General features: G+C 39.6%; 1 protein-coding gene across 3 annotated transcripts in view; it reads left to right on the top strand.

Moving 5' to 3' along the window:
- The window catches only part of LOC149238934 (putative cyclic nucleotide-gated ion channel 20, chloroplastic), a 531,460-nt gene extending 507,406 nt beyond the window's left edge, over nucleotides 1–24,054 (top strand). For all 3 annotated transcript variants that reach the window (XM_089373243.1, XM_089373244.1, XM_089373242.1), the window contains 3 exons: nucleotides 91–334; nucleotides 23,144–23,306; nucleotides 23,440–24,054. In XM_089373243.1, coding sequence (XP_089229369.1) covers nucleotides 91–334; nucleotides 23,144–23,306; nucleotides 23,440–23,539 — 507 coding nt within the window. In that variant the 3' untranslated portion in view covers nucleotides 23,540–24,054. The remainder of the gene's footprint in view (nucleotides 1–90; nucleotides 335–23,143; nucleotides 23,307–23,439) is intronic.
- Nucleotides 24,055–24,638: the final 584 nt, after the last annotated feature.

The raw sequence follows: 24,638 nt of genomic DNA, 5'->3' as shown, positions 1-24,638 counted from the left end.
ACCAAAATAAGAGAATTACTTTGAATCTCAATTATGTGTTTTTATTTTTCCCAAGATTCATGGAGGTTTAGCTTGAATTTGTTATGACAGGTGCGCATTTTTACTGTTATGGATGATCAAGTACTGGATGCTATTTGTGAACGGTTAAGGCAGCGCCTTTACATAGGTGGAAGTGAAATTCTAAGGATAGGCTATCCCATAGATAAAATGATCTTTATTGTGCGAGGAAACTTGGAAAGCACTGGCAAAGATGGCTCAGTTAATCTTTCTGGAGGAGACATATGTGGTGAAGAACTGCTTACGTGGTGCCTCGAGCACACTCCACTACAGAATAGTAAGAATTTTTTATTTGTATACTCTTGTATTAAAGCTATACCATCATAATCTCTCTTTAGCTTTTTTGTGTTCTCTTTTTTGTTGTGAAAAAAAAAAACAAAACAAAAAAAATCAAATCACATGCCTTGGATACAACTTCAGCTTGAAGAACTCATTAAAAATCAGTAATAGTTTTATGAAAGTTTTATATCCCTGGAAAATGAGTGCAGTGACTATCTTCCTCGCAATTCTTTTCTTTAATAAATGGCAACACAATTCATAGGTGTTCTTTTGTATTGTTCGAGAAAGAGTTAGAATCCTTAGTGTTATTTTCCGAGCAACCTTAGCCCAAAATTTGTTCAATAAAATATGTGCAAAAGAAACTGGGTGTAATTTCAATTTTCCTGTTTATTTCATATTTGTAATCTTCAAATAATCATGTTTATAGCTGTCTATAAGTTTTAATGCTTATCAAAAACATATGTTTTTTTCCTCGAACTATCGAAATCATATGTTATCATCAAAAGAATGGCTTTTACAGGTGCAATGCAGTGCGATTGCAGATCAGAAACAACTTTCTTTTCTATTTTAAAACTTAATCTCATAATGCTTGTAAAACTGAATTTCTAAATATTTCTCATTTCCAACTCTATATTGAAAGAAATTGCTCTGCAGGTCCTGGTCATAAACTTTTCATGAATCTGAGTTTCATGTGCTTTATATAACAGTTGATGGATTTGATTTCTCTTTTGTTAGTGTAGCTTCTACGAGCCTTGGTCAAAATTTATAATGTTTACTTTGATCGGAGTAATGGGTAAAAGAAAAATGTCTGTCAAAATAAAGTGTGTCAAAGTGTTGTGAATTGTGGATCAGGCATAAGAATGGTTGTTTGCAATAATTTAATAAACGATGAACTTGACTTCTGATAATTTTTCTTTTACCACATGCGAGGTATGTTCCAGTTATAACTACATGAAATGGCCATTTAGAGCTTGTCCTTTACAACTTGTTACTCAGACATATTGTATGTCAGCATGGTGTCTGGTTTGTTATGATGGATGCTAGTTTTCCTAAACATCTAATTTGCAATAAGGACACCTTCGACACATAGATCAAAGTGTTTGGTGGACCATGGATTTCATCAGTGATATCATGAGTCTGATCTGTGTTACAAATTTTCGCTGAGAAAAGCATGATATAAGTGTGCAGAAACTTGCAGAATTTCTATGGTAAGGAGAAGAACTCACAATACGGTGAGTTGTGATTAGGCAAAAACCAAGATTGCAAAAAACTTGCAGAATATTACAGAAAGTATGGAAAATACTAATATTTGAGAATCTAGCAACAATAAGGTTACCTGTGTGTTGATGACCTGAAATTAGGCAAGGAAGATATAAACACACATCACTCAAACCACTTGAATTTGAAACTTCAAGGAGATTTTTGGGAAGCAAAGGCCCCAAGGAGACTAGAATTTCAAGACTCTGAAGAATCCATATCCTTTAGGCTCTAGTATCAATTGATATAACCAAAGCAAATAATGATGTGAATACTCACACACAAGAAGGAAAACCCTGGATATCAGGCATGTAAGCACAAAGGTGATCATTGAAATGTACATATCTGTACACTCTACATTGTAGTAGGTATTTATATAACTATAAAATTGGTGAATAGTAACAATCTTCGACCAAGTTTCCTAGGTTTACAACTTGAAAATATATGTTTAGGTGAGGGGGTTCATGTTTATCCAAGTCGTCTATGAAATATTGTAATATCCCCAATTTTGATTTTCTGCATTAGAGACGATTTTTGGAAAAAGAGGCAGTGCAGTGCCTAGTAGCGGTCAGATGCTCAAGAGACAGATGCACCACAAAGACACAAATGATTCAGTATTTTGGATGCTTCTCAATTGCAGTAGTTGCAGTGGCAGCAACAACTGATGAGAGAGATTTGCAGTGCAGATGCAGAATTGGCAGCAGTATAGTAGTGTCAGCAGCAACATAGAAGCAGCATCAGAGTTGCGTAGTTGTTGGTGGGCAGTGGCAAGAAGTCACAGTAGCCATACATCAACAGCATGTATGGATGATGCAAAGACAGGGTGTTGGAGCAGTTCAACATTAGAACACCTTCCTCACTAATGAGTGTTAGTTTTTGTAGCATCAGATGGTATTCTAGTCTCGACAGTTGTTAAAGAGGCTAAGAAACAGTAAGACTCCATAACCTAGGAAAGGTTTCAGGAAAATCCACCTAGAGATGCCTTAATTAAGTTAATTAATTAATAATTAAAATTTTCCTAACTCCAACTTAGGGAAAATTATTAATTAATAGTAATTAATTGAGAATGGTGAGATTTTTCTAGAACTCACACAAATCGACTAGGAAATAATCTCAGCCATTGATTAAGTTTTAATCTTGGTTGTTAGAGTCCCATAGTGATATTATAAGAAGAAGTCAATGGGTAGATGGAGTAACACACTTGAGATCAATTTCCTTGGGCAGTTCGCCTTTCCAAAGAGCAGTAGTTGTTTACCAGAAGGGTTTGAGCCAGAGAGGGGACGCAGATATAGAGAGGGGCAGAGATAGTGAGTCTGGAGGAAGTCTTCTAGTTCCGAAGAGTCAGCCGCAGAAGGGTCGTATTTCCCAAAGAAGTTGTGCAAATAGTGTTGAAAAATCTAGGGTAGTTAAAATTACTGAGATTCTTCTTGACTTGATAACAATTTGTGAAGTTCTTTTGCAATTTTATCTTAGCTTGATCTTCTTATTATTATTGGTATGTGTGTTTGCTTCATCAAACTGCTATCAAAACAAAAGAGACAAGAACACAAAGTATTTGGCTTTCTGCTAGGGCCAAAACCTCTCCCTTTTGGAGAGGAAAACCCGCACAAAATTCTTCTTATAGAGATTCCATTTGACGAAGACCAAGACCATGACCCTTGACCTATTTTGCCACTCCAAGACCAAGCCATCAATCCTCTTTCCTTGTCATTGCTTAAGATCATTATCTTTGTTGCACCACTGAGATCATCATTGTTGCAACACCACAACTGTACCTTTACCGAGGTCTTCATCATGACAATGAGATCTTCATATGCATGATTGAGAGCTATACTTAGATTCACTGAAAACATGATTGTTTTCTCTATAGATGCACTGAGATCATAGCTGCATCATCACCGAGATATTGATTAGGATCACGACCTTACATAGTCATCATGTCGAGGTCATAACTGTGTTCATGGAACAAAGTGTATATTGGAATCCTTCTCATAATTATGCCGAGATCGTGAATGTATCTAGAGAGTGGGCCGAGATAAGGAGTGTTACTTCAGGACCCTTCTCCTTACAAAGTTGCTTCAGAGATCACCGAGACTGTCATTTTCTTCTGTACTAAGATCTTTACCGAGACAGTGATTGTGTTCTCCATGCACCGAGACCTTTCACTCTAATCTCCAACGAAACAGTGACTGTGATGTTATCCTTCCACCGAGATCAGCATCATCAAGCTACCACCGAGGTTACAAAGGTATCCGAGATCCCATACCCATCTGAAGTTGCAAGGATACTTGTCTTCCTATAATGCGGATCTTAGACCCATATCCATCCGAGAGAATCCGAAGTGATTGTGCTCCTTCGCTTGCCTGAGATTATATCTTGCCCAAGACTATGCCATCTGAAGTGCAGAGGTATATCTGAAATCCCTCTGCCTACACGTCATTCCCATCCGAAATCTCAAAGACAAAAGAGTTGTGTGCTTTCCTTTTGCGGATACCTTGACAAGGTATTTATAGTGGTTTGTCTCCATATTTGAGCAGACTCCAAGAAGTGAACTGGCATGTCTATTTATTGAGCCTACGTGACTACCATTTAGCTATTTAATTCAATTTTGAGGCCGACATGATGATCTCCTTGTCATTTTGCTTGCAGACTTCTTGTGCTTGCTTTTGGAGGATTGATCTTGGTCTTGGAAGGCTGCTCTAGGTTTGAATACATTTTACATAGGCTCATAAAGAGCTCCTTCATACATGACTTGACTCTTTGACTTTATTAATAAATCCTAAGGATGTCAAGAAGAAGTTTTTGACCTAATGACACTTCTTTCTCATGAAACCCATGTAGCAAGGTATACAAAAATAATTTATTCTCTTTTATTACATCATTTACAAAGATCATGTCATTATGAAGACTGAACTTAGTTTTACTTTCTTCAACAGATAGCTTTAGAGGGAGATCGATTTTGTTGAAAGGAAGGGTAATTTAGTTGCAGATTGGTCCATAAAGTTTCCAGGAGGCCAAGCGAATTCCTTTCAGAGGCAAAGTCAGCGAGGATGTCATTTTTTTAGCAGTTCCGTGGCTTAGCGAGTTGGAGCCTGTGCAAGCACTACACAGAGGCTATATGACTTGCTAGATTTTCCAGTTGTCAGAGTTAGATCAAGCGTGGTGTTGAGATATTTGCCTCACAGATATTTTGGCCAGATTATTTTGCTGATTGGATTGCCAATTGGGAATTCATAGATTGTACTCAGAATTTCTCATTGTTACTTAATAATAAAAAACCCTTAATTGTTGCACCAGTTTTCCCAAGTTGGGTTTTTCTAGGGACATTTTTCCAAAAACAACAATGTTACACTTCTGCGTGTGTGCCAATATTTTCTCAGTTTCTAGTTTATCTTCCGCAATATTTATTTTGTTGAAATTTGCAGTTGTGAGTTATTCATTGTTTGTCGTAGCAAATAAACTGATAATTAATTTACAGTTATAAGAATAATTTCTAGTTGTTGTAATAGTTGAAAATTTCACATGGTATTAGAGCAAATTTGATCAGACAGATCAAATTTGATCAGACAGGAAGATCTGTTTGATCAAAAGCAGAAGGATGAAATTGTCTAGATTCAGAGGGAGTCTGGCAACTCGATTTCCAGATTTGTGCAAAGGTTGGCCAGGCAGTTCGAAAAGTTGGGGAGAGGTTCGACTTTTCTAGTACAGCTGGCAAGAAAAATTTGCAGATCCCAATAGTAGTTCTAGCAGGCAATGATGAAGTTGGGAAGCAATTCGGGTGAAACAAATCAATATTTTCGCTAAGCAGATTCCTTGTCTAGGCTTAGAAGGGTTTTGCAACAATTGCTAGAGTAGAATCAGTGCTAGGTGGAAGAGAAAGTGCACACACAGAAGGAATTTCTCATAGAGGGCTTCTAGTTTAGAAATTCAAATTTCTAGTTGCAGTTAGCAGTAGCTCTAAGCAAATTTTCTCACTCCAAAAGGGAGCGCGAATAGCAGAATCAACAACCGAGTAGGAGAAAGAGGGAGATTTCCATTCCAATTTCAAGTTTTTGTAGAGATGGCCAAAACTGGGCTTAAATATCAAGATAGGTTGGAGGGAGCCTCCAACTACATCATCTGGAAGGCTAGGATGTTATTCTGCTAGATGAATTTGGCCTGAAAACCTATGTTGAGAATGTTGTGGCAGTACCAACTGATGCAAATCAACTTAGAGTACAGGAAAGAAATGGCTAAGACGAAGCACATGATCTTGGATGGAGTCTGGGACCATATCGTCTCACATATATCTGGAAAGAATACTGTCAAGGACATGTGGGATGCTCTTGTTCATCTATATTAGAATCCTTCCGAACAACGAAAGATGTTCCTGAAGGAGAAGTTGAGAAACCTCAGGATGCATAAGGGTGAAGGCATCGATCCCTTCCTCACCAAAATTCAAGAAATTTGGGATCCAATTTGCAGCAATTGGGAAGGCGCCTCAAACTATATAGCTTGTGCGTTTGGCCTTGAACAGTGTCTCCGAGGAGTGGCTTCATCCAAGTTATTTTGGGACAAGATATATTACTAGGGTGGGACAGGATGTGGTCAAACCTACAGCAGGAAGAGATGAAGCAAGCACTTGTGAAGACCTCCATCAGGGGAAGTAGTAGTAAGTGTTCGAAGCGTGAAAAGGAGGAAGAAAATGTGGCCTTTACTTCAAAGGGTCCCAATCAGGGATAGGGGGAGAAGAAGAAAAAGAAGAACATATCTAAGGTCAAGTGCTTCAGGTGTGGTGAGTTTGGCCGCTTGTAATATCCCTTATCAGGAATATACCTCAACCACAAGCAAACTCCAACCAGAGATGGACTGGGATGGCATTTACCAAATATATTGCCTCTGAAAAGAGGACAAGATCCGGAGGCTACCTAGCCCTTTCCAGACTCTGTCTAAGAGTATAAGAGAAACACCCAAGTGGTATAATAGCCGAGAATGCTCAAAGATACAAATAACAGCGATATGATATATATCAAATAAACCATAAGCAGATACACAAGAAATACAAAGAGAATGCTAAGCCATTTTATTATACTGAGTAATAAAACAAGTACAAGAGGTGATCGGGAAGATGGCACCTCTACTTGCACTAGGAAAGTGAAGATATACACTCAGAATAGCGAAGGAATAGCCCCTCTCTGATTTGCATCCAAGCTGTTGGGAAACTGCTATGCTGTTGCTGCTGCTAGAAATCAAATGAGAATTTGGGGCTGCTGCCCTCCTCAGAAAAGGCTGAAACTCTGGAATCAGACTCTACTCAAGAAACCCAAAAAAACCCAGAAAGCTCTCCTGGAATGACCTACCCCCGAAAATCACCCCCTTGGGGTTCTGCGTAGTCTCTCAGTGCCCTACACTGCCACTGAATGCAACCCTCTAGAAATAGGCCTGAAACCCTTGCCAAAAACTCTCTAGCTGCAAGGGTTGATCCCCTACACTACCTCCCAACACAAAACCAGAACTGCGTCCCTCTCTCAGTGCTACGCAGTCCTCCAGAACTGCGTGCCTCTCTCAGTGTTGCGCAGTCCTCCAAATGCTGATAAACTACTACTGAAATGCTGATGTATCTACTGCTGAAATGCCAACGGAAACACCTTGCCCGAGCAGGCACTCGAAGTCCCCCGGGGCTAAGGATGAGATCTCTGAACGGAGACACTCAATGCACTAAATAGTGCTACAGACTAGCTAAACAGCCAACATGCCCTAAGTCGAAATGACTTTCACAAATGCTCATAACCGAATGATCAAAATGAGGGGGCTCCTCTCTCATTTATAGCCTTTGCCTCTCTCAATCCCAAGGCTCACCTCCTCCTGCGTGATTCCCCTCTTGCCACGTGTGTTTTCCCTCCTGCGCAGTCCCTCCATGTGTCTGCGTGGGCTCCATTTTTGCGTCCCCTCTTTGGCCCCCTTGGCTCCCCTTTAAGTCACAACATTGTGCTACTAGAAGTGACTTTTTATTCTAAAAGTGAGTTATGTCACCCTTCCTCACTTTTTATTTACAAAATAACTATAGAAGGCAAAATTTGGACAAAATCGAATATTCCAATTAGCCATGGCTAATTAGGAATATTACAGTCTCCCCGGGCAAAATGTTGGTTGTCCTCAAGCAACTGAAGTGATGGATGCTGTAAGATCTTTTCACTCTCCCAAGTGACATCCTCATCTGGCAAATTCTTCCATCTCACCAAGAATTCTCGGACCCTCCTACTCCGCAGCTGCCTCTCCCTGGTATCAATGATAGCCTCCGGCTGCAATACCAAATGCCCCTCATCATCCATGGGTGGTAGCTCATCTGTCACCATCACCTGCTGCCCCAATGCCTTTTTTAGGCATGATACATGAAAAATGTTATGAATCTTGCTACCTTGGGGCAGCTCCAACTCATATGAAACCTGTCCAATCCTGCGTATCACCGTGTATGGCCCATAAAAGCAGGGCTTAAGCTTCTCAAATCCCTTCTGCTTCAGTGACGACTGTCAGTATGGCTGTAATCGTAGGTAGACCATGTCCCCTACCTTGAATTGTCTCTCCTCCCGACCCCTGTCGGCATAAGGCTTCTGCTAATTTTGCGTTGTAGCCATGTTATCCTTGAGAGCTCGGAGGATATCCTGACAGTTGTCAAATAGGCTAAGAAACACTAGGATTCCATAACCTAAAAAAGGTTTCAGGAAAATCCACCTAGAGATGTCTTAATTAAGTTAATTAGTTAGTAATTAAATTTTTCCTAAGTCTAACTTAGGAAAATGATTAATTAACAATAATTAATTGAGGAAGGTGAGATTTCTCTAGAAACTCACACGGATCGACTAGGAAATAATCTTAAGCCATTGATTAAGTTTTATTCTTGCTCGTTGGAGTCCCATAATGAGATTATAAGAATAAGTCGGGGTAAATGGAGGAACACACTTGAGATCGATTTCCTTGGGAAACTCAACTTTCTAGAGAGCAACAATAGTTTGTTGGAAGAGTTCAAGTCAGAGAGGGGCCCCAGAGTCAGAGAGGGGCAAAGACAGTGAATCCAGAGGAAGTCTCCCAATTCCAGAGAGTCAGCAACAGAAGGGTCATATTTCCCATAGAAGTTGCACGGAGCCAGTGTAGATAACTTCATACGGAGATCAAGTTTGTTGAAGGGAAGGGTAATTCAGTTGCAGATTTGTCCAAAAATTCTCCAGGAGGTCAAGCGAGTTCCCTCAGGAGGCAAAGTCAGGCAGGACATCATTTTTCCAACAACTTTGGGGCATAGCGAGTTGAGGCCTACGCAAGCACTGCGCAGAGGCTCATGTAAAGGTTGTAAAACTAGCTAGTTTCGCTAGTTGTTAGAGTTAGATCAAGCGTGGTGTTGAGCTATTTGCCTCATAGATATTTTGGCCATATTATTTTGCTAATTGGATAGCCAGTTGGGAATCCATAGATTGTACTCAGAATTCTCACTGCTGCTTAATAATAAAAAACCCTTACCTATTGCACCGGTTTTCCCAAGTTGAGTTTTTTCGGGGACATTTGTCCAAAAGCAACGGTGATATATTGTTGTGTGTGTGTATTAATATTTTCTCATTTTCCATTTTATCTTCCACAATATTTATTTTGGTGAAAATTGCAGTTGTGAATTATTCATTGTTTGTCATAGCAAATAAACTAATAATTAATTTACAGTTAGAAGAATCATTTCTAGTTGTTGCAATAGTTGAAAAATTCATAATTTCAAGATATCATCTCTTCAGGAACATCATTCCTTCATCCATTATCAAGGTCATATTTTAGTCATCAATATGTTATCAGGATTCTTTCAGCTCCCTCTTTCCATCATGCTCAACATCAACATCAAGTCATCAACAAGTATGAGGTAGGCAATCATCTTCAACTTCTTGAAGACCATATACCTACAATTCTTCAACAAGGATAACCAACCACAAATATATATATACGATAGCATAAAGTCAACTATATCAAAACAGGGTTAGCATGTTATTATAATGGGAGCTTCAAGAAGTTAAACTTTAGACATTCAAAACCTAAACCTAGTTAGGTATTATAATCAATCAAGGGTTACATCCCCTAGGCTTTTTTCAACAACATTTGCTAGGGTTTCATCACAAGCCCTAGATTTTATCATCAAAACTAAATCATAGACATCAATAATCAAGTTAACATTCTAATCATAGCGAAAGCATTATACTTCTAGGGTTTTCATCGTCATACCTTAGAATTTAATTTCAATATCTGCTAAGGTTTTATCGTAAACCCTAGATACATAAAACTTTAATGTTAGATATACAATAACTCGACCAAACAAGGGTTTCAAGCATATAGAAGCACATCCACCTAGGGCTTCATTCCTAGGATCTTACTGTAATCCCCAATTTTGATTTTTCATTTGAGGGGATTAATGGAGTTTATTGGGGAGGTGCTAAGCATAGCACAATTTTTTCATTTGGGCATTGTAGACATTTTTGGCATACGAAACTTTGGAGAAATGGAAAATTATAGCTCTAGTGGAATGTGGGGGCCACAAGAGAAGGAAATTCGACGCAATGGAGCAATTTGCACTAGTGAGAAGAGAGAGAGAAAGGAAGGGGTGTGAATTAGTTGAAGGTGGGGACCACCAAGGGAAAGAGGGCCAACAATTATAAATAGAACTTGGAGGCCTCCATTTGGTATCTTTGGTCATTTTACAATTTAACATTAGTTCTCTTGAGTTGCTTAGCCAAGACAACCGTGTTGTGCAGCACAAGAAATTTCTGAGCGAGAATTCCACCCTAATTTCAGATAACTTCGAGTGTCTCCCTAGTGAGGCAATTTGGGGAGCTCAACTTAGAGTTTCCATTGGGCGTATCTACAAGTTATTTCAACTGTTAGGTTTTTCTTCCAAGGCGTAGAAGTGGTTCAAATTGCTTTTGGGGAGATTAGTTATGGAGGAGCAGAGCACTGGAGGATTTACAAGGGTTTTACTTTTTCCCCTAATTTAGCCGGAGATTTTGTGGTGATTAGCATGGCTGAGTTGAGAGAATCTTTAGGGCCGAAATTCTACATTTCTGGAAGTGCAAAGGGGTTGGAGGAATAGAGGTCGAGGAGAGATAAGGGTCAGAGATTGGAGGTATTCTTCTGGGGAGAATTTAGCCAAAGTTGGGAGAGATTTCCAATGGTGGATTTGGGCTTAATTCAACAGTATCAGTTTTGTGGGGCGTTTTCTGGCCAAATTAGACAATTTGCACTTGTTGGAACTTGGGGGTCACGAAGGGTCGGTGGATTCAGCCCAAACCCTTTCTGGATTTTTGTGGGTTTAGTGAGAGGAGTCTCTGACTAATTTTACAGAATTTTCTAGGCGATATTCGAGCCTGAAATCCTAATTCTTATAGCCGGGCGAATTGCTAGTTCATAGGGGAATTTGCAGCATTTCATGGGTTCAACTTTGGCTTGGAGATAGGCCAAACCTCTTATGGGTATTTTCGGGTTTGAGGAGAGGAGCTTGCGGCTGCAATTTCAGAGAATTCTGGGCATTATTTTGAGCAAGACGATTAGTTCCATTCAGCAGTCTGTAGTGGAATTTTTGGGCAAGTTCGAGTTATATATTTGGGCCAATTCCAGCACCTGCTCCTACACATTCTAACCTGGGGTTTGCGTTGCTTGTTGTACCAAGCCCAGGTTCTATGGATTTCATCCTCTTGTACTTGATTTTCCATGCATAATTTATAAAATGGCTCAGGACTATTGCTCAGATTTTGGGGTTTTCTAATTTGTGCTCTTGTTTAGGTTTTATTGTTATATTTTAGTTAATGCATCTGTTATTTGTTGTAAATTTCAATTTGGAATATTACAGTGGTATCAGAGCCATGAACTTGGCCACTTGTGGGGTAGCCAACTAGATCATGTGAGATTTGGGCATGTATGAACAGCGACGGGTTAAACCATAGAGAACCCATGGCTCAAGGAAGATTTAGTATACATGAATCTTGGGGTGGCATCTGTTGGCATGATGAGAGATTGACCCAGTTGACGAAGGTGATAGACCAAATCCATCCTCATCCTTATAGGAGAGACACTAGAGGTGCGCAGGTCATGGGGGTGTAGCCATCTACACCATGTGGGGAAAGTCGACAGAACCAGGGCACCAGATCGCCTCAAAAGGAAAAAACAAGACATGGACAATTATAGGATGAGACTAGGGGGCGCTTTTTCTGGTGGAGGCCTGGCTTTAGATATCGAGAGCCTAAGGAGGAGGTTGAGCATGATGCTAAGGGCACACAGGATGGTGAGGAGCGCATCAATATACCCAATGTGGCGCAGGAATCACCATTATTGGAGACCTCTTTGATTGCACCAGTTGACACCTTGGGGGGAGAGAGTTGTAATATTCCTAATGGAAATTTACAATGATAAATAAAGCAAACATAGTAAAAACATACGCAAAAATTTATAGCACATCGAAAAACCAGAAATCTCCATAAACTATGTTGTGCAGAGCCATTTTGTTAATATAATTGTTGGGTACAAAGGCAAAATCAGACAGCAAGCACCCAAGCTTGCTCAAGGCAAGCTAACAATATCCAGGTGATGAAATCAGCTGCTCTAACATGCGCTATGGTTGTCCCCAACAATATTTGTGTTGTCCCAGTGAAAATTGCACTACTGGTTGCAAATAATAGTTGTTAGGCCCTCCTCCAGTGCTCAGCAAATTCCTGGAAATTAACCCCGGGCTCTCCACCAATAACCTTAAACCCACAAAAATGCACAAAGGAATTGGCCAAATGTTGACCTCGGAATTTCAGCCCAAATTTCCCCTAACTCCTCTAGCTGCTAGCGAATTTGGGACCCATGTTTGACCCCTCAAATCTGCCCAGAAAATTATGCCAACTTATTTCTTAGGTCCTTGTCAAAAACCCAGAAAGGGGTTGTTCTAGTTTTCATGCTCCAAAATTGACCCCAAATGCTTGGCCCTCCTCCACAAGTAGAAAATGTAACCTATGGCAATGATTGTGTTTGTTCCTCCCCCAAAGTGTTGGAAAATCCCAACAAAATACTTCCCCGAACTCCACCTCAAGCAATGTTGCATGAAGCAGGGGCGAAGCAGAAGCGTTTTTTGGAAGCGGGGACGTGGAAGCGTCATTTTCCAAAAATCTAGGAAGCGAAGCGTCCACAGAAGCATCTGCTATATATATATATATATATATATATATATATATATAGATATATATATATATATATATATATATATATATATATATATATATATATATATATATATATATATTATTTTTTTGCATTTATACTCAAAACAAACATCCCAAATACCAAATTAATTGTAGAAGACATGAAAACATGCATATTTTTGCATAAATCAAGATAGATATAACATCCATTGTACATTAATGATTAATTATTCGAGCATCAACCATTTAGATGCATCAACCATCTAGAATCTAGATTCTTCTCCTCTTGTCTAGCCTTTGCCTCTACCTCGATTGTCTAGGGATATTAGTCAACATTGCCCAATTTTGATCAAACTACCTAATTCAAGACTTAAAATATGGTAGAAAAAGCTTAACATGCTTGATCGATGATTTTGACTTGATTGAAAGGTAATTTTTTGCTAAGGGCGTGTTGCGTGACAAAGGAGTTCAACAATTAACACCACCAACACTAGGGTACATATAGGGCTTGGTGCTCTTGATTAAATGCTAATCGCATACCTTCATACTTGATATAATCTAATGAAATGCCACAATCCCATTGATCCTGAATTCTTTAAAACTGTTAAGTCCACTCAATTTTGAATAGGATATGAAATTCTATTTTCTCCATATGAAGTCCAATGAGGTTGGAACCACTCTCAAACATCCTGAGTCATTCCATGGTAATGTTAAAAATTTAAGTAAAAGAATGAAAATGAAAAATAAAGGAGAATGTCACTTTTACTTTAAGAATTTAACATTACCATGAGGGAGCATCTGCTATATTTATATTTTTTTTTGCCTTCATTCGTCACCCTAACCCAAGGTGGACCCACCCCCAACAAGCAAACTCACCTAAAATTAAAAAAAAATTGAAAAAAAACGATTTTCTAAACGCTTTTCCGGAAGCTTTTCTGGAAGCGTACGGGAAGCGTACGCTTCCTCCTCCGAAGCGCCACACTTCCGATGCCCGAAGCGCCGTACGAAGCGCGCTTCGACGCTTCCGTACCACGCTTCTGAATTTCCAGGAAGAGGCAAAAAATTCGGAAGCGCGCTTCCAGCCAAGCTTCCTAGGCGCTTCCGTACGGGACGCGCTTCGGGGCTTGGAACCATGGGGGGGGAAGCTTCGTGCAACATTGACCTCAAGTCTTAGCCCAAAAATCACTTCATTCTCTTCTCCAAGAACTGTGCAATCCCTACGTTGCTGCTGCTGAGCCTCTCTACAAACTCCCACTCCTTGCTGTTGGTACGAACAGGAATAGATGGAACTCCCTCCTTGGCCTAGCACGCAAAGTCCACCAAAGGGTTGAGATTTCCACTCGGAAACACTCGTGTGCTAAACAACATTTGCAGACTTGGCTTCCGCTCAAGCGTGTTGTCAAAGACAATTTTCAAAAAGATGAATGAATGACCGAAATGAGTGCCTCTTGCTCTTTTTATCAAAGAGCCTCCAAGATGCCCATGTGGGCCCAACTCGACTTTCCCCCACCAACTTCGCTCCAATGAGAGCGTGTTGCCCATGTGGGCCACAATTCTCTATGAGTGGCCCCCACGTACCACTAGTGGCTCGATTTTCTCCTCCATCCTCTAATGTTTGGGCTCACATCTGATCAAAAATACATGTGGGGCCTCTAAATCTACATTTCCTAAGTGCTAATGCGAATTAATTCAAAACTAGCCAAAAATTGATATTTCCCTTAGCAATGTTGCTAAGTGGGAATATCACAACCTCCCCGCCAAAATTGTTTGTCCTCGAGTAATGCTTGAACAAGCATCCTCTCTAGTTGTTGCTCCTCATTGTCACTACAAAATGTGCCAGGGTCACAAATGTGCCAATGAATCACCCCTAACCTCTGCATTGTCCTGATATGAAAGAATCCTTCAATACCGGGATCCCAGGCCATCCTGTCGAACGTGAAGCTCCCCTTGCTCCACTCACTACCCTGCCTGGTGCAAGTACCAGAAGTTCCCTGCATACCATCAATGAGTAGGGGATCATGATAATGTGGCACTATACCCAACCCCTCGTGAAGTTGTCCTACCACGTAGGCCATCTCATGCACTCTAAGAGTATATTCTCGAAGATACCACCCAATCCCTGCAGAGATAGTGTCTTTCTCACGTAAGCTTCTCCTGATATCATCCTGCTGGCCCAACTGCCACGTTAATGAAGTCCCCCACTCCATTAGTGACTCTATTAAGTTTAGGTATGTTCTATGCTTAGAGAAATTTATTTCAATTTTCATAGTTAGCTCAATATCTTTTCCATATTAGCAATCACATCAGCATTAAAGTAAACTACAGATAGAACATAAACATAAATCGCAGAAGACATGCCAAGACAAGAGGACACAAGATGTGGCACTAGCCAGGGACAAACCCCAATGTGGGGAAACCCTTGATCAATTCTTCTTATATATTCTTCAATAGTTCAGCAGAGAGAGAGAGAGAGAGAGCGAATACATTTACAACAAAAGTCAACACTTCGACTTTCTAGATAAGAGAATCGATCATCTCAACATGAGATCAATTAAAGACATGCTGCTTCAACTGATTCTCCAAGGTGACTCCTTCCCTTGTCATTGTGATGCATCACGTCCATGTGTTGCACCAAGCTACAACATCATACCATGTTCCTGAGCTGCACCATGCTGCTCTTCTGCTAAGCTGTACCTCATCACGTTGTACACAACTTGCTGCTCTTAATCATCATGCTACACACATCATGTTGCTGCACTAGCTGTCACTGCTTTATGAGATAGGTCATCAACATTCAATGCTCTTCCTTCATACAGTCAACAATGCAGGTCTTCAAGGTGAGGCTCTACCACTTGAGCGATCCTTAGATATACATAAGGACAGTTTTCTTCATTGTTATAAATTGTCCTCATGAACAACCTCATCACCTGCACTGTCACCACACTTCTATGACATAGTCTTTGATGCTGTCATGATGACTGGTTATGGCACTTCTTGGTTGTAGCTTAGGGATCCAAACAGCCCTAAAACAACAACCTCTAGTTCCTCCTTATTGCGGATTCTACTGCCCCTCAAGAATAACATTAACTTGCCCAAACAATCCTTAAATAGACCACGCTGTCACCTACAGCAATGTGGAATTATGACAGCTGCTTAGATGACTGTAACAGGTCTCTTAGAGCTGCGTATAAGGTCTTCTTGCTACAGAATAAGGGCTTCACATAACAATGGTTAGGGCATCATCATAAATTGTGTCTAAGACCTTTTCTTGATAGCGTTTAGGAGGAGCTTCTTCAGGCAGCAAATAGGTCCTCCCTTGACTGTGTATAAGTCTCCTTCAGGATCGCAAATTAGGGCTCCTCAACAGCTGATAGATTAGGTCTCTTTTGACAGCGTTTAGTCCTCCTTTGTGTAGCGTATAGAAGCCTCCTTCAACTGCGGATATAGGGTTGTATTTAGACCTTCTTTTGCTGCGTAATAGGACCTGCGGTAAGGCTCCTTCCAACTGTGGCTACGCCTCTTTTGTGACTGCGGCTAGGGCTTATTAAGGCCTCCTTTATATAGCGTATAAGGATCCTCCTTGATTGCGTCTATAGGGCCTGCGTCTAGATGTCCAACGTATAGATCTCTCCATGGCTGAAGCTTGATCTTCATTAGGGCAGCGTAGAGGTCTCCTTCATGACAACGTATAGGATATGGCATCCTCTAGGGCAGCATATTCTCTTTAGGTCTCTCCTCCCACCAAAAACCAAAGACAAGTGGAGAGGAAGAGATCACCAAGAGGATGAGTGTCTAAATGACTTGAAGTCCTTCTTTATTTATACTAAAACGTTGAGCACAAGTGGGGTTTATTTGGTCGTTGGCCAACCTTGACGAATTGTCCCATAACACAAATAAATTCATATCTCCATGAATACTTATCGGAAACGGATGATCTTTAGATCAATCCTACACCTCTCGATGAGAGGGATCCAAGAAAAATATCAGCTGCCATTAATAAGATGAGCCACATGGAGTTTGGCCCTATTTTCCAATTTTAACAGACTCGCTAAAGTCCAATGGAAGATCTGCATGATCTCCCCTTGTAGTAACCAACTCATCCCTAAAAGTTATTGAGTTGTGATGCTCCGATCCCCTGTGAGTCCCAGAGTGGTGCCACCATGTTGAAATTGCGCTACTCTGACTATGACATACTCTCCATCGTGCGTGGACTGTATTCTCCCCTCGTGAGGCCTAGTGGCAAAAAATCTGTGAGAGGCAATCTCATCCTGCCCTGACATCTCCATGATGCCAATATCTACCCCTCCACTGTTAATCTCAACCCTGAGCCATAACAGGATAAGTCTGCCTCACTATGCAATGGAGGTCTCCATGATCCCCCATGTGTCAAACCCAGAGTGAGCTGGATCACCCTCTGCCATGACCCTACTCATCACAAAGTGGAGTGATCCACCTACCAACTGGATCCCTAGATCCCCCAAACATACGAGGAGCTCATAACTCCCACTCATCACAGGATGTTGTTGCGTAGTGCTCTTACCTGCTAGAACCCATTTGGTCCTCATCTCTAACCCCTGTATATATCCCTTGGGTGGACCCCAAGTATCAAGAGTATGTCCCACGTGTGCGCCCTACTCCTACCAGACCACGCAATAAAATCCGCTACCCCAACTCCTGATAATACACTTGGACACTGCTTGGAATCTGGGTACCCTCCTGTAGACAAATTCTACCATCCACCATTCCTCAAGTGTGGGCCCAGGGGTGGAACATATGCTACCTTGGCAGTTAACCACGCTATCCCTGATCTTGTATCTGACAACTCATGCACCTACCAAGTCTCAACTAGAGAGTCTACTCCTTGCTCATGACACGCAGTGTCTCATCCAACTATCTAGGGTGAGCCTCCCATGCCCTGCTGTCTGAATGGAGAGTGTCAAGGGGCAACAGCCAAACACTCTATGACTGTAAGCAACACTAGTGGATGATGAGTGGGTATGTCCCAAAGGGTATGATCAAAAGTTTTTCAGAATGCTCAAGAGTGATCCTACGGATGACACTCTCTCTGCCTCGGATCTGCTGATAACCCCCTCGAAGCCCTATCTCCGCTAAACATGGTGTCCCCAGATGCTCAACAATGTCCTCATCGATCCTAGGTGAGCTGCATCCAATGGTACACCAATGCCCTAGTCCATAAGTCTCCTTGGAGGCAACGCTCCAAGAGCCTGCTGCACTACATCATGTGTCACTGCATACCACCAAGTATCATTGTACTCCTCGACATGCCTCTATACGCCGCAACTTGTCCCTATACAGCACTGAATACCCTCGGTTACGGCTATACCATGTTGTACCGTCCTATGTCCTGTCTGTGTCAAGGCACCAGTCACTCCCCACGTGTACTCATTTTTTATGCCTGAGAGCACTGACGCAGAGGGTTCTGGGGTTGATGCGGGGTTCAGAAGGGATAGCGCTGAGCTTCAGTTGTGTCGGAGAGGGTTTCGTGGGACAGGTTTTCTGAATACCTGTTTCCGAATATAGAGGTAATGTTGCCATGTATTTTTGTCTGTCAGGTGAGTCGGTTAGGCACCCAGTTGTACTCAGAAAGACTGCATAATAATATAACCCTCAGAATAGCTGCATCGGTTTTCCAGCATTGGGTTTTTCGGGGGACATTTGTCCAAAAATAACGATGTCACTTGTGCGCTTGTTTTCTTTCAGTTGATGATCTGTAGATGTTGTGACTATATTGTGTTTATTTCGGTATTTAACTATATTAAATAGCTTGTTCGAATTTAGACAAGTAGGAGAAATAAACCAACATAATACAAAATAATTTTCTAACGGATAGACTTAGAAAATTCAACGGAATTATTGAGTGGGGCAGCCTAATGATTAAGCCTATGGCCCTAGTATTGATATGCAATTCATGGTAATGTTAAATTCTTGAAGTAACATCCTTTTACTTAAATTTTTAACATTACCATGAAATGACTCAGGATGTTTGAGAGTAGTTCCGACCTCATTGGATTTCATATGGAAAAAGTAGAATTTTAGATCTCACTCAAAATCCAGCAAACTTATCAGTTTTTCAGGATTTCAGGATTTTGGCGATTGCAATCTTTCCATTGAATTTTGTCATGTATTAGGGTATGGAACTAGTATTTACTATTTAATCCCTCTATGTACCTTGATGTTAGTGACATTGGTTGTCATGTCCTCATCACTCCAACAAAATCTTGACTTGACATGCTTCGTTTTTTCTATCTTATGTTAATGCTTAGAGGGTGATATTAATGAAAAAGATCCCAAGATAGGCAATGATTTTGATGATATGTAGGTATCTGTTGTAGCATGATTTTTTTGGATGCTAGAGGCCATCTAGAGCTTGTTTGTTGATGTATTTTCGGTTCAGAGATGGATTGCACTCAATGCTATTTTGGTTATGTGCACCCTTACATGTTATATAAATGAAAACTTGTAACTTGTGGCCCTGTGGTTGATGAAAATTGTAACTACTAGATGATTGATGTTATATGGTTTAATCTATGTTTTTATGCTTTTTATAACTAATTCATTATTCTACATGCTTTTGTTGACATATATGCATCAAAATATGTAAAAATATATATTATATAAAATCGCTTTGAAAACGCCGCTCCCCACTCCCACTTCCGCTCCCGCTCCCAAGCAACCTTGCTAGGGCTACAGGCCTATTGAGACATATAGCTCATGATAGTAATCTAATTTATGAATAAAACAAAGAAGACTTCCTTTTTCCATAAGCTCTGATACCTTGTTGATAAACTAGGGCATCCTTTCTACTGATAATTAGTTCTTTAGTTAAGTTAATCTCTTCCATCACAAAGTAATTACACAAAGGAGTTCAACAGTAAATACAAAATACCATTAGGATCATAAAGAGACAGCCACGCAATAAAACAAGAGTTTACCTTGAGGCTTGGGAAATCCCACAAGGGGAAAAACCCAGTAATCCTTTCCTCATAGAATCAATTCAACTAACCAGTAAGATGACCTACCACCAAAGACCAAGTCAGCCTTTCACAATTCTATCCATAGAAGCTCTGCAGCAACATCAAGAAACGATCTCCAAGTCTGCCTCAAAACTCATATTATCACAGAGATATATAACAGAAATACATCCTCTATCTCATCCTCCAAATGCGCACTATATCACAGAGGTATATTATAGAAAATAAGCTCACAAGAGGGCCGAAGGTCAAACTCTTGTCACAGCCTCAGAGCTTGGATTGTTCCACAGATTTTATGCCTCGGGACTACACATCAAATCACTGTACCTTCGCACTTCTCCACACAGAGATGACTTGGAGTTCCACACTGTTTCAGAGAGAAATGAGCCTCAAACTTTTGCAATGTTTCAAAGAGATGCACCTCAGACTTGTACAAAATTCGATCTCCTTTACTTGCTAGCGTGAGCAAGTGTCTTCTTCTGATTTGTGTCCTTGTAATCCTTGACTACTTTGTACCAAAATAGAGATACCTGTTGGTGTCCAGATCTTCCATTTGAGGAGTCGAATAGGCTCTATTTATAGTGATTTGTCCATGTGAAAGGGTGCTTCTTATGGGAAAGTCGACTTGATCCTTTGAGGGCTGACTTGGTCTTTGTGAAGGAAAATTTTAAATTTAAATTTTTCCTTTTCCCACTCTTGATGAGCTTTGTAATATTTTTTTTTCTTTTGACAAATCAAAAAAATAAATAAGCATGAAGAACATGCTAAATTTAATCTGTAATTTTACAAATACAAATTTGTTCATCATGAAGACCAACCATAGCTACATTCTTCAACAAGAAGAAACAGGAAGCAATAAAAGGAGACAAACTCAATAACCAGAGAAGATCATCCATACAGGGATATATAAGTTTGTACCATACTGTATAGGATAGCTACTGGCAAGGGTTTTCTTCATCAGGTTTTTAGCAGGGCCAAACAAGTTGTATTGTACACTAAAACAATCAAGTTTTTTGTTGTAGTTTTCATATTCTCTTAGTAGGCTATTTTCCCATTCAAGAACCCTTGTAAGCTTGGAGTAATTTAAATAAAAAGTTGATATTTGAAAGGAAGAAATCGCTGTGTGTATATTTTGAAAATTGGTTTCAGGTGATTCCACAGATTTTTTATGTTCCAGTTAAATTCCTAGCAAATGTATTTTATTCTATGAGCTGAAGAACTCAATCTAAAGTAATTTTTTAGTAAGGAAATCATAGGGAAGTAATTTACCTAGGTTGTTGAAATAGAGATTTTAATAGGTGTCCCTTTGATATAAACTTATTATTGGGAGAGCCCAAGTAAATCTTAAGTATGGTTTATTCTAGGAAATCAAAGATTTTTACTTCATCGATACAATTGGATCTGAAAAGTTACAACGCATAAATGATTTCAATAGTTGAGTGATCTAGTGCTTTAAGATTAGTGTTCAAGCGAAAGATTGTAAATTACTACAATCCAGTTAGATGCTTGTATGAATTAGAAACGAGTGGATCTGATTTGCTATGCATGCAATAAAGAAATTTCAGATTTGCAATATGTTGATTACCATCACAATCTAATGAAAACTTTGAAGAATTAAAGTATCAACAACAAAGTAAATGTCACTTGCAATAGAAACAACTTCAAAATAAATGTGACCACAAGAGTTGCAATCTTACAACACAAATGGACTTTAGATGATATAACTTAAAGTCCAAAGTGTAACTTGACTATTCTTAGAAAGATAGATAGACACTTCAATGTAAGATGTCTTAAGTTATAGATCAGGGTTTTATGATATTCAATTTGATAACATTCCAATATTACTTGCAACAAGTTCCATAACAAATTACTCAAGTCTCAACGTGAAATAAGAAGAATTTGAATCAAAAGGTAAATTTACCTTAGCGTTTTTTTGGCAAGAATTATTTTGAATTAACGAAGTATATCATTAAGTGGAAGATATGCATGTAAAATCAACTTAAGGAAGATTCATAACTAGAAAATGTAAAAGGCCTGCAAATCCTAGTGATGTAAAACACACAGATGTGAAAGCAAGGATGAAGATGTTATGTGTCAGTGTTTTTTTCTAAACAATGGGAAAGTCTATCATAACTTACTTATCAAACCAGCAGTGGGGACAGTCATCACTGGCTGTTATCTGTGAATGCAGGCCGACTTATTACTGCTATTCAAGGAAAACCACGCCACTTGGGATTACCTGTTGGTGGTCCGTAAGGGATAGGCTTTCACTCCTACTAGATGCCTCTAGGTCTTGGGCCGTTAACCAGTTTCCTTACATCCGAGGAAGACGAGCTCTTAGCCAAACAAAAGCAGTTTTAGGGCATACTCCAGGTCCAATGTCAGTGTCAATTATTTGACACGATTCTCTTTATATAATATTGTTTTCCAGAACTTTGGAAGTCATTCCACATTTGGCCCTGTTTCACAAACTCAAGTATTTTCATCACAGTTTGGACAAAGTTACATTTAGCAACTTGCGCATTACCTTTTGTTTTTACAGGCAGAACTGAGAGTGTATTGGGCTTATAGGCAGTTACCCCACCTAAGAATGATATTTTTGTAACTTGTAATTTGATGGTTGATGTGAAACGTAATTAGGAGATGAGGACCTTACCAATTCTTTTCCAACTCATGCCTTTAGGTTGAGCACGGTCTCTTTGGTGTCCTCACTCCTCACTTGATTTCCAATGATATCTTCTAGCTTAATCAATTCTATTATATTTGACTCGATTTAACCTCCTGCACATTCGTACCAAAGCTCTCATTTGTATTTTTGCGAGAGTGATTTACTCTTTTCACCGGACGACTCCTGAAGATCTATCAACTCTTTAACCTTTATTGCAAGGGAGGAGAGTGGCAATGGTAAATAGATGTAAGCAGACAGAACTTGTGACCTAGTTATGTAGGGCAGCATATATCTATACTTAGTGTCTCTGCTGTGGAGCTTTTGAGCTTTACATTGGTTTAAAGTATTTTTCCATACGTGACAGTTTGGGCGCTATCTTGATGTTTATTTGCTACTGTTTATTTTTCAGTATCTATGTACCCTTTTACTGTGTGTTTCCCTCAGTACATATGTATAAAGATTAACTTTCTGGATTGAAGCTTTTCATGCCTTTGTCTATTGCGAAGCTACTAGGGAGTCCATGTTGTACAACGCAGGTCAAATGATAAAGAAATGGGGTCTCGGCACACCTCCCTGAGAAGCCTTTCTGCTTTGTTGCTTGTTGACAAAACGAGAATGCTACAAGTTTTTCATTTGCTTTGCCGGAAGGATAATATTTTGCAATATCGGAATTAACATTTGTTGTTTTCTTCAATCGCCGTTGTTGGCAGACAGCAAGAGGTTCAGACGAACTGGCCAAAGAGCAATTTCTAGTAGAACAGTCCGTTGTGCCGGCAGTGTAGAAGCATTTTCTCTTCAGGCTGCTGACTTGGAAGAGGTCACGAGACTTTTCAGCCGCCTACTACGGAATCCACGAGTCCAAGGAGCTATAAGGTGGTATTTAGATTAAAATTTGGACCTTAGAGCTTAAATTTTCCTTTTTCTAAACCTGGCAATTTTGGTTTTACATCGATCCGCTCTGGACATACTTTGCCTGGTCGCCAACAAAAATATTGATATGATACAGATACGAGTCACCTTACTGGAGGACGTGGGCAGCAAGTTGCATACAAGTAGCCTGGAAATACCGTAAGAAGAGGCAACAGAGAAGTGCTACAACTGAATGAAGAGTACTATCTGTGAGAGAGTCCTTCAGTCTAATGACTTGTCATTTGAGGCAGAGTCCATTCCAAGTGACAGTTCTGGGATCCATCCTAACGCAAGCAGAAGAAGAGACAAAAATTGTGTGTATATTTTGTATCAGTTTTATTGGGAGAAGTATGTAATGAAGCTGGGGTTCTCCTTCATAGTCGCATTGACTCTGTGTTATTTGGTTTTTTAAACTTACTGTCTGGTTTCTGTGTGAAACGAATATGACACCTTTCCATTGTTAACAGATCTAAATCTTAGCAAGCTTCCAGCAAAATTTTCCTTTTCTGTTAACTTCGTTTAATGAATCAGTGGCTCTCTTTACCTTTGTATCGTTTTGGTTTGAGAGTAAGTATTCGATGCACACTGATTTGCGCTTACGCTTTCGTGGAATGTGAGCAAATATGTAATAATACTCATTAAGGATACTTTTTCGTACTAAAAAACAATGCAAGTAAACATTATCCTTTTATGATAGAAATACTTACAAACACATGGTATTTTTTTTTTTTTTTTTTTTTTAAATAATATATATATATATATATAAAATAAGATGGGAATTTCCATTAAAATTATAAGATTTTTTTTTTAATCAAAAATAGGTTGTAGCCTAGTTTATTTTATATATATATTTTTATATACTGCAAATATATTCGCTTAAAAGCTAATCTATATTTAAAAGGAGTCTTAAGAACAATTTCTATTAACTCTTTCAAGGTCATCATAGTAGTATTGCTAATGCCTTTTTCTATGTTTGACTAATCTATATTTAAAAGGGGTTCTTAGGAACAATTTCCATTAACACCTTCAAGGTCATCATAGTAGTATTGCCTATGCCTTTTCTATGTTTGACTAAGCTTCATTCATAGCAAATGACAAGCTAGAAAGAGGTTGTCTCACAATATCCATGGCCTTTTCTTTAACCAAGTGCAAATAATGGAGGATTTTTGAAAGGTCATGGAAGATAGAAGATGGAAACATCAAGTAGGATACGGAAGTGCTCTACCATTTTTTCAACCTAGGATACTAAAGGTTGTTACATTACTTCCATCTCTAATTTTTTTGCCATTGTGAATG

This window comes from Pinus tabuliformis, chromosome 8, assembly GCF_031772625.1.
Source record: "Pinus tabuliformis cultivar Carrire ecotype Pingquan chromosome 8, CPIR1, whole genome shotgun sequence".
Lineage (NCBI taxonomy): Eukaryota > Viridiplantae > Streptophyta > Pinopsida > Pinales > Pinaceae > Pinus > Pinus tabuliformis.
Note: the sequence above shows the minus strand (reverse complement) of the source record. Positions and strands in the feature narration are given on the sequence as shown.